The sequence below is a fragment of the Coregonus lavaretus genome, assembly GCF_964263955.1.
Source record: "Coregonus lavaretus genome assembly, chromosome: 36".
Classification (NCBI taxonomy): Eukaryota; Metazoa; Chordata; class Actinopteri; order Salmoniformes; family Salmonidae; genus Coregonus; species Coregonus lavaretus.
In genome coordinates this window covers 11,699,344-11,716,590 of record NC_140023.1, presented here as the reverse complement: position 1 = coordinate 11,716,590, position 17,247 = coordinate 11,699,344, and the positions used below count along the sequence as shown (strand labels likewise).

The following is a 17,247-nucleotide window of genomic DNA, read 5'->3' as shown; positions in this document are numbered from 1 at the left end:
GTTGGGTACTTCAGATATCACATGTTCCATATATTTGTGGACTGTGATACTAAAATGGAGGTACCTCTGTGACTGTGCTTTGATTTCTTCAAATCAAATATGATTATATATTTGATCTTGTATTAAATGTACTTGGGATGTTTTTAAGTGGATACTTTATCGCCTGTCCAAATACTGTCAGCAGTTGAACTGCGATTCTAAAACTTTATTAAATATTTTGTATTTAAATAAATTTTTCTAATGACTCCGATACTGTAAAGCATGGTCTACCCTGCTGCATTACCTTTGAGTTCGAATCACATATTTTATATTGTTTCTAACTTTAATCATAATACTAAGAGTCAAAATGACTGAAGGATTTTGGAATAACAGTCTATAGCATCTCCCTCATCCCTTCTCCTCTGCTTCCTCATCCTTCATCCTTCCTTCACCTGTGTTTCAAATCTTTATTTTGTCCACCCTCCATCTACATTCCTAATCGGACAGGGCTAAAAGGTCTGAGATCGAGGAAGCCGACCGCCAGAGATGCCTTAGCAGCTTCGCCTGTCGCGCCATCTCCTCCCGTGGCAATGGGTCGCTGCACAGCATTCTGCCCAAGTCAGAGAGCAACGTCACCTTTCTGTCAGACCACCACCCCCTGACCACCACCAACCCCCTCTATGACGAAGAAGAAGACGGGAACCTCAGCAGCCCCTACGGGACGGCGAAAGGTGGCTCTTTCTCCCCCTCCCTCTCTGGAGGGTCCGGGAACGCCTGGACCATACCGACTCGTCTCCGTGGAGGGTCAGAGGGGTACGAGTCGCTGAAGAGACAGGCTCTGATGGACCCGGCCCAGTGGGAGCTGCAGCTGCTCCAAGCTGGGATGAAGGGTCAAGACAGCCTGGAGGGTTATGACGTCCAGAGCAGCCGCAGCACAGAGGAGAGCAAGCTGTCTGTCAGGGAGCAGGCCAGGCAGTATGAACAGCAGGCCATGCAGGAGAGGACCCCCAGGGGAGGGTGTGACTCCAGGGGCTCCCTGACCTCCCCTCCACTACTGCGTAACCGAGACAGCATTGACATGCTGGAGCTGAGCGCGGAGACCCTGTTCTCCATCATGGACCGCCCCTACAGCCCCATGTCCATAGGGAAGGATGTGCCCCCCCGCATCATCATCACCCAGGGGGAAGGCTCTCCACCCCAGGCCCAGAGGCCCACCCCGCCTGTCCTCAGGAAATTCAGCTCCAGCAACTCCAGCTACATCACTGCAGAGCCCTGTGAGATCACTGTGGAGATCATCCCTGACCCGCCTGAGAATCCACCACCTCCTCCTCCTTCTCCTCATTCTCCTCCTCCTCCACCTCCTCCTTCTCCTCCTCCTCCACCTCCTCCTCCTTCTCCTCATTCTCCTGCCTCATCTCCTCCTCCTCATCCTTCCTCATCTCCTCCTCCTCCTCCCTCCTCACCTCCTCCCCCTGGGCCCTTCAATCTTCACTCCAGTGAGCCTGATCATTCTCCCCCACCCTCTTTCCCTCCCTCTCCCCCTCCTGTTCGTAATCGTGCTCCTCCGCCACTGCCCCCACCCCTCCCGCCCTCTTTCTCCCCCACTTTCGAACGACCCCGCCACACTGTTCAGTTTGTCCCAACCTCCCTGCCGCCGTTGTCCTCGCTCCGCCCTATCTCCTCCCGGGCCCCTCCCCCCCCACCTCCCCCCCAACCCAAAGACGGTGTGAAGAGGAAGGAGCTAAAGGGGATTCTGAAAAACCTACAGAACCTTGCCGACATCGAGAAGTCTGTTGCCAACCTCTACAGTCAAGTAGACAAGAATCGCAAGGTGGCGCGATTCGGCAAGAAACCCCAAGCAACCGAGGAACAAGAAGGAACTCGGAAACAAAGCAGATCTGTGTCCCTTGAGGAACCAAACCAGCCAAACCTGACCAGCACGGAACCTGTGATCCAACCAAACTCAACCACAAACACTAACTCCTCTGAGCTGGAAACAAGCCAACCAAGCACTAACAATGTGACCTCAGAGGTCCAGGAGCCGAGCCAATCAAACCAGTCAAATGCAGACTCTGTGACTGAGGAACTAAGCAATCGCTTTCCATCCCAATCCACCACTTTCTGACTCGCTGACTTTTCTCCTCAGCTCTATTTCCTAATTCATTTTCTTTCTTTCTACATCTTTATGTCTCATATCATGATCATGCTGTGTTGTATTGGATATTCTCTGTCTGATGTTTTTGTAAGTGTTGTCATCAACAATATAGTTTCTTCCCCTAACAAACTTGTATAATGTTCATGTCATCACAACTAACAGCAAGTGGGCGATAAGTAAACTGAAAGATCCCGTAGCTTTTCAGAACCTCTTAAACTTAGGATTTAAAATAAATATCATACCTTGTCATGTTCCTAAGTTCATAACCCCTTGGCCTTTTCTATGTCACCAACCATCCTCCATCTTCACACCCTGATCTACCACAAAATATTCCATTAAAGTTTTCAAGGCTTGAGAAATATGTTGAACTGAACCTGCATAAAACGTACTCCTTGTACGTTGTATTCCCATCCAATTCCATTTTATACGGAGAGTGGAGAGTATTATTTCCAATGCTTTTATTGACAGACTAGATTAGAAATTGAAATTGAGATGGGTGAAGAGGCTAATTAGGTGAAGAGATGGGATATGGATGTGAGCACACAGGGATTGAATCCAGATCTATCCCACTAGGCACAGACATCAATTCAACGTCTATTCTATTTCATTGAAATGACGTGGAAACAACGTTGATTCAACCAGTGTGTGCCCAGTGGGATGTGAGTATGTGCATAGAGCCTGGATGACTCATCCATACAAACAAACTTATTCTAACCCCACTCTCACATTGTGAGCCTTATGGACTTTAATTCCCCATGAGTACCCTGGTGAATGGAGAGCTGTTATTCTTCACAGAGGACAGTGCACGTATCAGAATATCCATACAATCTATACAAGACAACATCCTGGGGGAATGGTTTCATGAGAAAGATGCGGTCTAATTTACTTCTTTCAAAACAATGCAAGGGCATTCTATTTGTTTATGATTTGTAGAAGGATTTTACATTTCCGGAACAACAGTGAATTTGAATTTCCAAAGTGCTCTGAAGAGGGGAAGGAATGGAGTGTAACACAGAGTTCAGATGTTTCTCTAGATGTTTGACATTGGGAAGTGGTAGTTGAAGCTGTGGGTTCATCAGTAGGCTGATGATGATGTTGTGGATGGTCTATACAGATCCTAATAGCATGATAAACTAGTAGATGTTGCTGTCTGATGGCTCTCTGAAAGCGGCTAATTAGTAAATCAATCAATCCCTCAACCACTGGCGCTGCTGTCCTGACCTGACACCCTCTCCTCTTAACTCCATCATACACACTATCTCTTCTTTCTTCTGTCTAACACACTTTCTTGTGCTCTATCTCCATCTTTTTATTCTCTCTCTCTCTTGTTCTTTCTCGCTTTATTTCTCTACCTGACCCCTTCTTGTTCTTCCTTTTATTCATCCCTTATCATTTGCATGTGACTCTGACACACTACCATCAGTATCACTTTTCTCAAGGCTCCTGTAGCTCTTTTTTTCTCAGTCTTTTTCTCCCTCTCTGTTTGTCTCTCGTCCCTTCTCTCTAGTGCTCCTTTCAAGAGCAGTTATATTTGTTTAATCAGCCATTCCCCTGGTGTTCCAGAACAGATAGAATTTTGACTAATTGTGTATTCTGTGTTCACCACATGGGGTAATCTCCTCTATCAAAAAGGCCCACAATTCACATACTATACTGAACAAAAATATAAATGCAACATGCAACAATTTCAATGATTTTACTGAGTTACAGTTCATATGAGGAAATAAATAAATGAGGCCCTGATCTATGGATTTCACATGACTGGGAATACAGATATGCATCTGTTGGTCACAGATACCTTAAAAGAAATGGGCCTCACAATGGGCCTCAGGATCTCGTCACGGTATTTCTGTGCATTCAAATTGCCATCGATAAAATGCAATTGTGTTCGTTGTCCATAGCTTATGCCTGTCCATACCATAACCCCACCAGTATGTAACATTTCTGGGATCTTTTATTTCAGCTCATGAAACACTTTACATATTGCGTTTATATTTTTGTTCAGTATATTTTCCGGTTCAGGTGCTCTTTTTCTTTGGCCCAAACAGCTGTCATTTCTAACAGATCTGATTATTTTTCTTTTTTTGTTCCTTTGATGGCAATTATTGTGTCACTTCCTCTTCGGTTTTACCATTTATTTTCTTCATTTTTCATCCAGTGCCGTGATAAACGTAATGAGGAGAGTCTGTTCACTCCCGCTACCTACTTAGAAAACTCTAACTCATTATTATGTCTGGGTATGGTCAAATATTATATCATAGCGGAAATGTTTGCATCCTAAAACGAACCTTTACCTCTCTGCATCATAAACCATTACCTCCCAGTGAATTGCATCTAAGATAGGAAGAAACTCCCTCCACTTGGTTACGCCCAGATACATTAGTATTTAAGTGTCCATTAGTTATATGAAGTGGACATCTCTGGATGTGCATCCCCCCCTACTCCTCCCTGCCTACAGTATCTGTCTAATGGGCCATTTGTTTTGGTGTTTTCTAAAGACTTTACCAGCCCAGCAGGCCTTTCATCAGCCCTACTCCCACCTAGCCAGTCCCATACGGGGAGGTGTGGTCGTACGGCAGGGATCATCAACTAGACTGGGGCCGATTTTTTTTATGCACACCTCCCTGTATGCATATGTTTTATATGCACTATGTCTGGGACAGTTACGTTTTTTCTGGGGGAAATCTCTGTGATGCTTTGTTATCTGATGGCTAGTGTAAGGTGCATTTGAGTAAATCATCAATACTGCTTTCCAATCCAGCCACTCAAATTCTTGAAAATTAGGCCAGGATTCGATCAGATCAGCGTAACCCGCATTAGCCGACAAACATAGATTTGTATTGCTTTTGTTTAGGCGGTGTCGGAGGTGTAACTGCATTTGAGCTGTCAAATTGGTGACTGGCTGCTCTTGTAGTCATTACCACGAAACCACTTACCTGTCCTTATATCGCACCCACGTTAGAAGTTCAGAACAAGAAAGTGTAAGCTATATAGAAATATGATGGCTCTCAAATGTATAGTCATTCAACAAAATAATATGCATTTATATCAGCCTAATCGAGGTGTAGAGAACATCACACATTCCAGTCTTCAAATTTGTAACGCGGCTGCATGGAATTTCTACTAATGTGACTCTGTGCATCCAATGGCAATGTCCGCGATAGGTAACACCAGGAGCCGCTTGTGCATTTGACAGCTCTAACACAGTTAGCCTACACCTCCGACACCGCCTAAACAAGAGAAATAAAAACCTATGGTAAACCTTTGTCGGCTAATGTGGGTTACCGCGCTAATGATTGAATCCTGGCCTAAATAAATCTGATATTTTATGAGTTATATGGTGTGACACCCACAAAGCTAACCACACTCAAAGGATGTTTGAACTTTATACAATAACAAATTAATTATATATTTGTATTGTACTAACAAATGCATTCTAGTGACAATAGTGTGCCATTAAATGATTTTCCCACTTGCTATTGGGAAGGCAATTGCTTAGATATGTCAACTTAAGTGTAGGGTTTGTTGTTATTTCCTATTTCTGTCTCCCCCACCTCTTTATGTATCCAACTTTTCATTTTATCTGCCAATCATTGTTATAATGGAAGAAAGAACATAACAAATAGATAACAAAAATGTTTCTGTATTATTTTTAAATGAAAAATGTAACCAATGGCTTGACACAGAAAATTGCACAGTAAGTAACATTGAAATCACTTAACTGGTCAGCAGAATATACACTTTTATATCAATGCACTTAGAATTTGGATGTCACATTCTACTCATTATTTGCACTATTTCTTTCCTCCTTTTTTCCATGACCTACAGACGAGGATATGGCAGAAAGGTAGGCATTTTTATTGTGATGTATTTTTATGTTATGCATTGTGTGCGAAGTCAATTTCTTCATGCTCAAGGGAGCTTTATTCACCATCATTCTTATCTACCGCTCGCCTGATGGAAAACACTGAATGAGATTTAGACGGGATCATAGAGATAGTTGGCTGATTATTTTAACATTAGCATCACAGTTTACATTTGATTTGAAAACCGTTGGTGCTGTAATCTCAAATCTCTCTACTGACAAGTGACAGATGAGCATTAGGGCCACTTTCTCTCCCTACTGGTGCGTGGAAGTACTACTAGGAGCTTAGCCAAAGATTAACTGACTCAATGTTTTACAACTTTTGACGCACCCTGAGTACTACAAATCCTGCCCTGTAAATAACCCATGAACTTCAGCATCAGAAGTGTCATGTATGCTCCTTTCATTTTCAATATTATTTGATAGCAGCTCTAAGGTTGTGAGTGAGCTTTATCTGTCATATATCTCTCTTCTGGCTTCTATCTGTATTCACTCAACATTTCTATCTATACCCTTTGTCTATTTTCTTGTGACTGTCTACTCTGTTCATCCTGTCAGTCTTTCATTTTCTCTGTATTCACCTTAACCTCATCATCTCCTCCTTATACTGTGTTAAACCTTTGTTCGCTACCCTCTTCCAAATCCACTCTCCTTTCTCTATGGCCTTAAAAAGCTTTCATTCTTTATCCTGCTGTATCTGTAGTTAAATATGAACTGTGAACTGGACACTCTGTCTCTGTTTCTCCTTATCCCTCCCTCTCCAACTAATCTATGGCAGCAACAGCAACTGCTGAGGCCATCTCTGCTGAGACCTGAGGTAGAAACCTTACTGCTTCTGTCAAAGCTCCAGGCTAATTCTGCTATGCTCACACTGTGCTGTTCTGTACTGTGCTGTGCTGTGTTTCTAGCTCAGGTTTCTAATTTTTTCTCTGTATTGATGTATCTCTATGTGCTTCTCCTGAAATTCAGGAGCTCTCCATGGAGTCAGGCATCGACCCAGGCCAAGACTATTACAGGGACGAATACTATAATTACGACCAGGGGTGAGTCCAATCCCCGCTGACCCTCCCATCTCTCATCAGTTTCGCTCTGATCCAGTTAATTTAATTGATCTCCACTGGTTAATTGCTGAAAGTTATGCCATTAAGACTAATTTACAAATGTATCATGAACTTACATTTCACAAGGCCCCGACACACACACACACACACACTGAGAGATCCTACCTCTAACTTCCTTCATACTGGACGCAAAGACATACAAATGATATCCACGAGTTCATCTGACTCTGGGGAAGTAGATTAAGGGCTTCATTGGCAAAATCCCAAACTATCCCTTTAAGTGTAACATAGTGCAGCTGGCTGGCAGGGTTGGCTAACACTCCAGTTATTCAGATCATTCCTAAGTGTTTACCCTTTCCACTCCCACCAAATATGATCAATTACCCAGCCTTGAGCGGAGCATGGCACCTGAGAGCTTGGTAATGGTCCAGAGGAAAACGCTGGAATTTACAGCGTTACGAACAGATGCTGGCCAAATGTTGTGCATTGGACTCTCGTGTTCAGTGAGGGGTTCTTTAAAACACTCAGGCGAGTTAAGCTACAGTGAGGGAAAAAAGTATTTGATCCCCTGCTGATTTTGTACATTTGCCCACTGACAAAGACATGATCAGTCTATAATTTTAATGGTAGGTTTATTTGAACAGTGAGAGACAGAATAACAACAAAAAAATCCAGAAAAACGCATGTCAAAAATAAATTGATTTGCATTTTAATGAGGGAAATAAGTATTTGACCCCTCTGCAAAACATTATTTAGTACTTGGTGGCAAAACCCTTGTTGGCAATCACAGAGGTCAGATGTTTCTTGTAGTTGGCCACCAGGTTTGCACACATCTCAGGAGGGATTTTGTTCCACTCCTCTTTGCAGATCTTCTCCAAGTCATTAAGGTTTCGAGCCTGACGTTTGGCAACTCGAGCTTTCAGCTCCCTCCACAGATTTTCTATGGGATTAAGGTCTGGAGACTGGCTAGGCCACTCCAGGACCTTAATGTGCTTCTTCTTGAGCCACTCCTTTGTTGCCTTGGCCGTGTGTTTTGGGTCATAGTCATGCTGGAATACCCATCCACAACCCATTTTCAATGCCCTGGCTGAGGGAAGGAGGTTCTCACCAAAGATTTGACGGTACATGGCCCCGTCCATCGTCCCTTTGATGCGGTGAAGTTGTCCTGTCCCCTTAGCAGAAAAACACCCCCAAAGCATAATGTTTCCACCTCCATGTTTGACGGTGGGGATGGTGTTCTTGGGGTCATAGGCAGCATTCCTCCTCCTCCAAACACGGCGAGTTGAGTTGATGCCAAAGAGCTCGATTTTGGTCTCATCTGACCACAACACTTTCACCCAGTTCTCCTCTGAATCATTCAGATGTTCATTGGCAAACTTCAGACGGCCCTGTATATGTGCTTTCTTGAGCAGGGGGACCTTGCGGGCGCTGCAGGATTTCAGTCCTTCATGGCGTAGTGTGTTACCAATTGTTTTCTTGGTGACTATGGTCCCAGCTGCCTTGAGATCATTGACAAGATCCTCCCGTGTAGTTCTGGGCTGATTCCTCACCGTTGTCATGATCATTGCAACTCCACGAGGTGAGATCTTGCATGGAGCCCCAGGCCGAGGGAGATTGACAGGTCTTTTGTGTTTCTTCCATTTGCGAATAATCGCACCAACTGTTGTCACCTTCTCACGAAGCTGCTTGGCGATGGTCTTGTAGCCCATTCCAGCCTTGTGTAGGTCTACAATCTTGTCCCTGATATCCTTGGAGAGCTCTTTGGTCTTGGCCATGGTGGAGAGTTTGGAATCTGATTGATTAATTGCTTCTGTGGACAGGTGTCTTTTATACAGGTAACAAGCTGAGATTAGGAGCACTCCCTTTAAGAGTGTGATCCTAATCTCAGCTCGTTACCTGTATAAAAGACACCTGGGAGCCAGAAATCTTTCTGATTGAGAGGGGGTCAAATATTTATTTCCCTCATTAAAATGCAAATCAATTTATAACATTTCTGACATGCGTTTTTCTGGATTCTCTCACTGTTCAAATAAACCTACCATTAAAATTATAGACTAATCATTTATTTGTCAGTGGGCAAACGTACAAAATCAGCAGGGGATCAAATACTTTTTTCCCTCACTGTAGATGGAGGACAAGCTAAACCCCTAATTGAATCAAACCTTAGTTAACCGTGTGAAATGGATCATCGACCACGTAACATATTTTAATTGCATGATCACGTAGGCCTCATCAACTCTGTGATTTACCCTCTCATCATCCATTAAAATTCTAATTGATGCTTAGTGTGTTTGTATGATGAAGCCCTTCCGTTGAGTCTTAAGGTAATTGTGTTGTGATTCCACTGTGGGACAGCAGGTCCCTAAAGCTGCTGCTGCTGAGGTTGCTATCACGATAACCCAGACTGCCTTTGATCCATTTCTATTTAAAGAGCAACTTAATAGCTGGGTTAAGCTCTTAATCCAGCAATCACTAGCTCTGGCGGTCTTCAGCTGCGACCCAGCGACCCCACGTGTTCAGAAGGTATTGCTAATGTAGATTTCCCATTGACCTGCTTCCTTCAGTTTCCACACAGAGTCACTGGTGTAATGCAGCTTGCTTCTGCCACCCATGCCAAGTGGGTTGCAGATTGTACCACAAATCTGTTTTGGCACGCAATTTCAGGTCTGACGTTGATACTGATTGATGTCGGCCCCACACTGCACCTCATTTACAGATTCAGTGTGGGGCTAATGCAGATTGTGATATGGGTCTTTTAATTGTGCATTGCCCAGTTTAGCCTTGTACAGATTAAATTATGCAGCAGATCAGTGTTGACCCCTTCTCTCATGCGTGCACTTGGGAACTGTTGATTTAAGAATGTGTTATGGACATGTAACACAGTAAATGTGCAAATGTAATATTGTTAGAGCGAGTGCTTCAAATATCTCATGCACCAGCTATATAAAGCTGGAGGGTTGTATGTGTTTGTGGCTCACGTCCCTAGGGGTGTGAGCAGAGGTTGTTAGTTACTGTCAACTCTCAAAAAATATTTCACAAATCAAGCAAAGAAGTTATGGTTGAAACATCCCTTTAAGCTGTTTCCCGTTTGCCTCTAAATGTTTGTTTTGTCTCCCAGGTATGACCTTCCTCAGTATGGCAGTCGCAGGAAGCTGATTTCTCCCATGTATGATGAGTATGGAGAGCTGATTATGGAGGATGACTACTACACCCCCCATGGGTCTGAGGTACTTATTTTACTATATGTATCAACACTTTGATATGATCAACAATTTGATTTTGATTAACAATACTATATATCAATGATTATGATTTAAGCACACATATGATGTTCAGGGGATCAAGTTATCATAGAGTTAGTTAACCACTACACTGCATAACTATAATAACTACCCACTACATAGCTACAATAATGCAATAACAGAGTTCCAATTTCAACTATATAATGTTGTCTGAACTATGTTGATGCTGAAAATCTTGTTGAATCACAAGTGATGTAACTGTGGCAGGGGCGAGGCAGAGGGCGTGGAAGGGGTACTGATCGAGGAGGCAAGAGGGTGGGATTCAGAGACCTTCCACCAGAGGATGAGATCGAGCAGGCAGAGCCAGTGGAGGGCGAGGAACCCCGTGAACCCTCCTCGGCTGCCAAGAGGCTGAAGTCCGTCATGAAGCTCAGCAAGCTGCTAGCGGCCAGTAAGAGTGGAGACCAGACTGCTCCAGCCGGAGAACCAGGCCCATCCCCCTGGAAGAAGGCCAAGATGTTCAAGATGTTTGGCGCCAAGAAGGACAAGGACTACGCCAAACTGATGTCGGCCCGCCGCATCGACAGCCAGGAGAGTCTGACGGGGGGACCTGCCAGTGATGGTCCGATAGACACCAAGTCCACCGCCAGGAGCCGGCTGGGCAAGGTGATGAAGCGCATCAACCTGAGCAACAGGCTGCAGGCAAGGAGGAAATCTCAGGGAAGCATTAGTCGAAGCTCTGCCACAGGTAGCGAGAAGAATGAAGATGCCTCGCAAGCTGCCACCAGTGATGAGGAGAAGAAGTCCAAGGTGTCTATCAGCGTGACGGTGGAGAGCGAGCCGGAGGCGAGTGGAAGCGGGAGTGGGAGTGGAAGTGGGAAGGGTTCTGATGAGGATTCAGAGAGAAGCAGTGTGGCGCTTTCCACTGAGGACAAAGATTACCTGAAGGTGGATCTGGACCGAGACGATACCAATGAAAGCACTGTAGACTCAGAAGAGGAGCCAGAGGAGCACCCAGAGGATTCTGATGATGAGAGCAAATCCAAGTCAGAGGGTGACGAGACAGAGAAGGAATCTGGCACTGAAATGGAATCGGGGACAGAAAAAGAGTCTGATTCAGAAAAAGAGTCAGGCTCAGAGAAAACATCTGGGACAGAAAAGGAATCAGGATCAGAGAAAGGTTCTGATTCAGAGAAAGGTTCTGACTCAGAGAATGAATCTGATTCTGAGAAAGAATCTGATAGTGGGAAAGAGTCAGGGACAGAGAAAGAGTCAGGAACTGAAAAGTCAGGAACTGAATCCAGTACAGAGAAAGGATCTGGGACTGAGAAAGATTCAGAGGAAGAGTCTGAAGAGGATGAGGGGACTGGGGAGTCCAAAGAAAGTGGATCCTCTGCCCGTTCTTCCAATAAATCATCTGGGACTGCTACTGAAAGGTCCAGTGGAGGGACACAAGGCAGCATGAGGAGCAGTGCCTCTGGCATCAGCGGAAGTGGAAGTGCTAGTGACGCTGGTAGCGTTAGTGGCAGTGGTAGCGTTGGTGGCAGTGGTAGCATAGGTGGCAGTGGTAGTGTTGGTGGCAGTGGTAGCGTTAGTGGCAGTGGTAGCGTCAGTGGCAGTGGTAGCGTTAGTGGCAGTGGTAGCGTTAGTGGCAGTGGTAGCGTTAGTGGCAGTGGTAGCGTAGGTGGCAGTGGTAGCGTTAGTGGCAGTGGTAGCGTAGGTGGCAGTGGTAGTGTTGGTGGTAGTGGTAGTGGCTCAAGCAGTGCTGCTTCCCAGCCTGGTTCTTCCATAAGATCGTCACAAAGTGCCGGCGGCTCAGAGATGTCCAGGCCAGGAAGTGAGGGGGTCAGTGAAGGGGAGTCAGGGTCGGGAAGCTCGGTGTACAGCGGAGGCAGCCAGATCCAGCTCTCTGGATCAGAGGTCAGCGAGTCCGAGGATAACCAGCTGACGGACCAAAGCTCCCTGGCGGGCAGCGAGAGGAGCTCCACCAGCTCCAGGTCCACTGGAGGCAGCCGCAAGTCCATCCTGACCTGCAGTTCACAGGACACCATCGATGAGGAGAGTGAAGAGGAGGACAAAGGAGAATCTGAGGAGGAAGTTGATACCGCCGATGAGAGAAAAGAGTCTGCGGAGGAGCTGAGTGACGGAGCAGCATCCAGGAGGTCCAGCTTATTGTCTGCTGGAGAAGGGCCCAGCCATAGTCCCTACGCTGGAACTCCCTACGCCTCAGACTCCAGCAACAGCCTGACAGAGGCCTCAGAGGAGACCTTCGGAGGACTCTCTCCCATCACAGAGGTGGACGAGGACGCCATCACACCATCTGAGAAATCGTCTGAGTCTGACGCCAGTAGCCAGAGGTCAGCTGGTAGATCCCAGTCTGGAGCCACGGAGGAGACCTCCGATACCGATTCAGAGTCTGACGGGAACGCCACAGCCTTCTGAGGAACGAGTTGGTCAGCTGTGAAGTAAGATTGGCTGGAGTCGCCTCTCGCATGGGAGTGAAGAGAATACTGTGTGCTTCCTCCTGAGTGTTTAATTCTCTCTACCTCTCTCTATCTCTTGGAAAATACTTATTGCATGGAAGTGGAATGGGTTGTTCTCTTTTCAATGGTGTTGAACCACACTTTGTGGCATCTTTGTATTTTCTCTCTTTCACATTTTTTGGTTGTGCTCAAAATTTATCTTCAACAAATTGCACATTGTGTCTCTTTACTTATAGCCATATGATGACCATAACATAGCAGTGCTATAATCATGTTTACAGAGTTGTGTGTTTCCTATCCTGTTACTGTTATAGATTTAAAATGACTTGTACATTGATTGGCATACTTTTATCTATGATCTGTTTGGATGCATGATGTTTGAATATATGGAAATACTATTTTATCTGTGCATTAACCTAATCTTTCTCTCTCCATCTTTCTTTCCATATTTTATTCTCAGTCTGGAGTGAGAAGGAAGCGGATCAAGCTGGTGGTGGACAGGGAGTATGAGACCAGCTCCACGGGAGAGGACAGCGCTCCTGAACCCCAAAGGAACCGCATGTCTAACATCAACAGCCACGCTAACATCAACGGGAACGTCTACCTCGCCCAGAACGGGACAATTGTGCGGACCAGGAGGCCTGGCCACCCCAACAACCTCAAGGTGGGCTCCCCGGGCCGCTTGGGCAAACAGTTTAAAAAGTTGGACATGCTGACTGAGACTCAGGAAGATAAGCTTCCTCTGAACAGCGTGGGGGAACCAGTAACAGGAAATGGAACAGGTACACTTACGGGCGTTTCCTCAATCGTTGACATTAACCTCAACACCCGGCCATCCAGCGGGTCCCTGGGGTCCAGCATCACGGGCCTTGACAGTATTGGGTCCAAATCCAATATTGCCAAGGCCCTACATGACAGGAACAGCAGGAGTAACTGTTGTGTAGACGAGCAGGAGTCGTGTGTGGACAACATGGCGTCGAAAGAAACGTTGACGTCCCACAGTGACCACACACTGTCGGATGAGGAGGAGCTGTGGATGGGGCCTTGGAACAGCCTGCACATACCAATGACTAAATTATGACACATGGACTGCTGAGAGTTTGTATTTTTCTGTTGACAAAGTTGACCATGCTTTTAATGGGTTGAGATATAAAGCAACAAATGATTGTATGCCTCTGCTGCATAAGCACCAATCACTGTCCAAGACTAGCAGTGTGATTGCGCTAACGGTATTATTTCACTAATCTTATGAATGATTTGATGACTTTTGATATGGTGATGTTTCATGTGTCAAATACAGTTGAAGTCAGAAGTTTACATACACTTAGGTTAGAGTCATTAAAACTCGTTTTTCAACCACTCAACACATTTCTTGCTAACAAACTGTAGTTTTGGCAAGTCGGTTAGGACATCTACTTTGTGCATGACACAAGTAATTTTTCCCACAATTGTTTACAGACAGATTATTTCACATATAATTCACTGTATCACAATTCCAGTGGGTCAGACGTTTACATACGCTAAGTTGACTGTACCTTTAAACAGCTTGGAAAATTCCAGAAAAGTATGTCATGGCTTTAGAAGCTTCTGATAGGCTAATTGACATAATTTGAGTAAATTGGAGGTGTACCTGTGGATGTATTTCAAGGCCTACCTTCAAACTCAGTGCCGCTTTGCTTGACATCATGGGAAAATCAAAAGAAATCAGCCAAGTCTGGTTCATCCTTGGGAGCAATTTCCAAACGCCTGAAGGTACCACGTTCATCGGTACAAACAATAGTATGCAAGTATAAACACCATGGGACCATGCAGCCGTCATACTGCTCAGGAAGGAAACGCGTTCTGTCTCCTAGAGATGAACGTACTTTGTGGAAATCAATCCCAGAACAACAGCAAAGGACCTTGTGAAGATGCTGGAGGAAACAGGTACAAAAGTATCTATATCCACAGTAAAATGAGTCCTATATCGACATAACCTGAAAGGCCGCTCAGCAAGGAAGAAGCCACTGCTCAAAAACCTCCATAAAAAAGCCAGACTACGGTTTGCAAGAAATATCCTCTGGTCTGATGAAACTAAAATAGAACTGTTTGGCCATAATGACCATCGTTATGTTTGGAGGAAAAAGGGGGATGCTTGCAAGCCGAAGAACACCATCCCAACCGTGAAGCACGGGGGTAGCAGCATCATGCTGTGGGGGTCCTTTGCTGCAGGAGGGACTGGTGCACTTCACAAAATAGATGGCATCATGAGGAAGGACAATTATGTGGATATATTGAAGCAACATCTCAAGACATCAGTCAGGAAGTTAAAGCTTGGTCACAAATGGGTCTTCCAAATGGACAATGACCCCAAGCATACTTCCAAAGTTGTGGCAAATTGGCTTAAGGACAACAAAGTCAAGGTATTGGAGTGGCCATCACAAAGCCCTGACCTCAATACTATAGAAAATGTGTGGGCAGAACTGAAAAAGCATGTGCGAGCAAGGAGGCCTACAAACCTGACTCAGTTACACCAGCTATGTCAGGAGGAACGGGCCAAAATTCACCCAAGTTATTGTGGGAAGCTTGTGGAAGGCTACCCGAAACATTTGACCCAAGTTAAACAATTTAAAGGCAATGCTACCAAATACCAATTGAGTATATGTAAACTTCTGACCCACTGGGAATCTGATGAAAGAAATAAAAGCTGAAATAAATAATTCTCTCTACTATTATTCTGACATTTCACATTCTTAAAATAAAGTGGTGATCCTAACTGACCTAAGACAGTGAATTTTTACTAGGATTTTAGAGTTTAAATGTATTTTGCTAAGGTGTATGTAAACTTCCGACTTCAACTGTACACATCCCTGATAGGGCTATTATAGAATCGGTCAACTTGCTGTGAAGCAATGCTTGTCTCAAAAAATGTATGAAAAGTAATGAATGGTGATTGGAATTATCCCTAAAATTTACCTTGAAGACCTTTGTCTCGCTGGATGTTGCATAATATTTATAAGTATTATCTTGATTTAGAGGTGAAGGGTGTCTGGAGCCCAGATACTTTATAATACAGATACATATAATTATGATAATTAAGAAAAATAAATGTATTTTATTTGTAAATAATTATATATTCTGGTTGATTGTTTTATGTTTGAATCATTTCTAATAATTTTTTGAAATCTTATCAGAAAGTTTATGGAATTATTGTTGTCTTTAATATCGATCCGAGTATGGGGGGGAATGTTGGACTTGTAACCTATGGCACAGAAGTAATGCAAACATCTTTGTCAATATTTCAACAAAGAAATATGTTAATATTGTCATTATATAAACGATGTTGTTTTTAACAGACATTTGTATCTACATGATGTGGGATTTTCAGTCCCTTAAAACTGGATGCAAAACCATTCTGTTTGAGATCATTTCTAAATACATCAGGTCCCTGCTGATGGGAAAACACTACCAAATAATTTATAAATCTCAACAATAAAGTTTTAACATGCAATTCTTTGGAGAACTGGCATGAATGAAGTAGCACAACATCTGCAGGTAACTCATGTCAAGACACAGGTATTGTGTAGAATGCTGTTTACAAAGGCCCAATATTGAACTCTGAAAAAGTACAACTTGAGTGACTTTGGCAAGGACATTTTAAATTCATCCCTGTGGGTTTCATTCAGTACACTCAACATAAATCGTTTTTGTTGTCCCCATTAGCTGGTGATCTGAAAATAAGTTTGCAGTATTTGAGAAACGTAAGAGTATGTTTCTAAGGCATCCTCCTTATCATATTGAATGACTTGGGAAAGGCAATTGTATATGATATTAAATGCTAATGATCTTTGATAAGCTTGACTTTCTACCTATAAGTCATCTGCCAATTTATCTCCGGACAATTGGAATTCCAGACTATAAAGAGATGGGGTAATGTGGAGAGAGAACGGAAGTGTAAACATTATGAAGATTGAGAGATTAACCTCTTCTGAAAACCCATCATTCAGAATCTCCTCCGCTGTCATATCAAACTGTCCGCCGATTATTCAAGATTTTTTCTTTCTTTTTAAAAACATTCCATTACGGCAGCTCATAACATCCAGTTCCAGCCTCCCAAATCAGTTTTATTAAAGTGAGTGTCACTCTCACAGTAATAGTGTTATGACTGCCTCTGTTGGGTAAGGGCTTCTGGCAAGAGCATTATCAAGTAGCCTGCCTGTTTATTTGTCTCAATTTTTTTATTAATTATTGTTAATCACAAATTCATCTCTTACCTTTAAATATTTAAGTCTATAACCACATTGCAATTGTCATGTGTTAGCCTGCTGGATATACACTGAGTGTACAAAACATTATGAACACCTGCTCTTTTCATGACATAGACTGACCGGGTGAATACAGGTGAAATCTATGATCCCTTATTGATGTCACTTGTTAAATCCACTTCAACCAGTGTAGATGAAGGGGAGGAGACTGGTTAAGA

The 17,247-nt window shown here is 44.0% G+C and overlaps 1 protein-coding gene across 1 annotated transcript in view; it reads left to right on the top strand.

The window, feature by feature from the left end:
* Positions 1 to 13,866, top strand: part of LOC311110814 (protocadherin-15-like) — a gene marked incomplete at both ends in the record, with an annotated part of 245,784 nt that extends 231,918 nt beyond the window's left edge. The window contains 5 exons of the mRNA XM_084153381.1: positions 5,963 to 5,981; positions 6,778 to 6,816; positions 6,969 to 7,042; positions 10,179 to 10,287; positions 13,246 to 13,866. Of these exons, the coding sequence (XP_084009507.1) occupies positions 5,963 to 5,981; positions 6,778 to 6,816; positions 6,969 to 7,042; positions 10,179 to 10,287; positions 13,246 to 13,866 (862 nt within the window). The remainder of the gene's footprint in view (positions 1 to 5,962; positions 5,982 to 6,777; positions 6,817 to 6,968; positions 7,043 to 10,178; positions 10,288 to 13,245) is intronic.
* Positions 13,867 to 17,247: the final 3,381 nt, after the last annotated feature.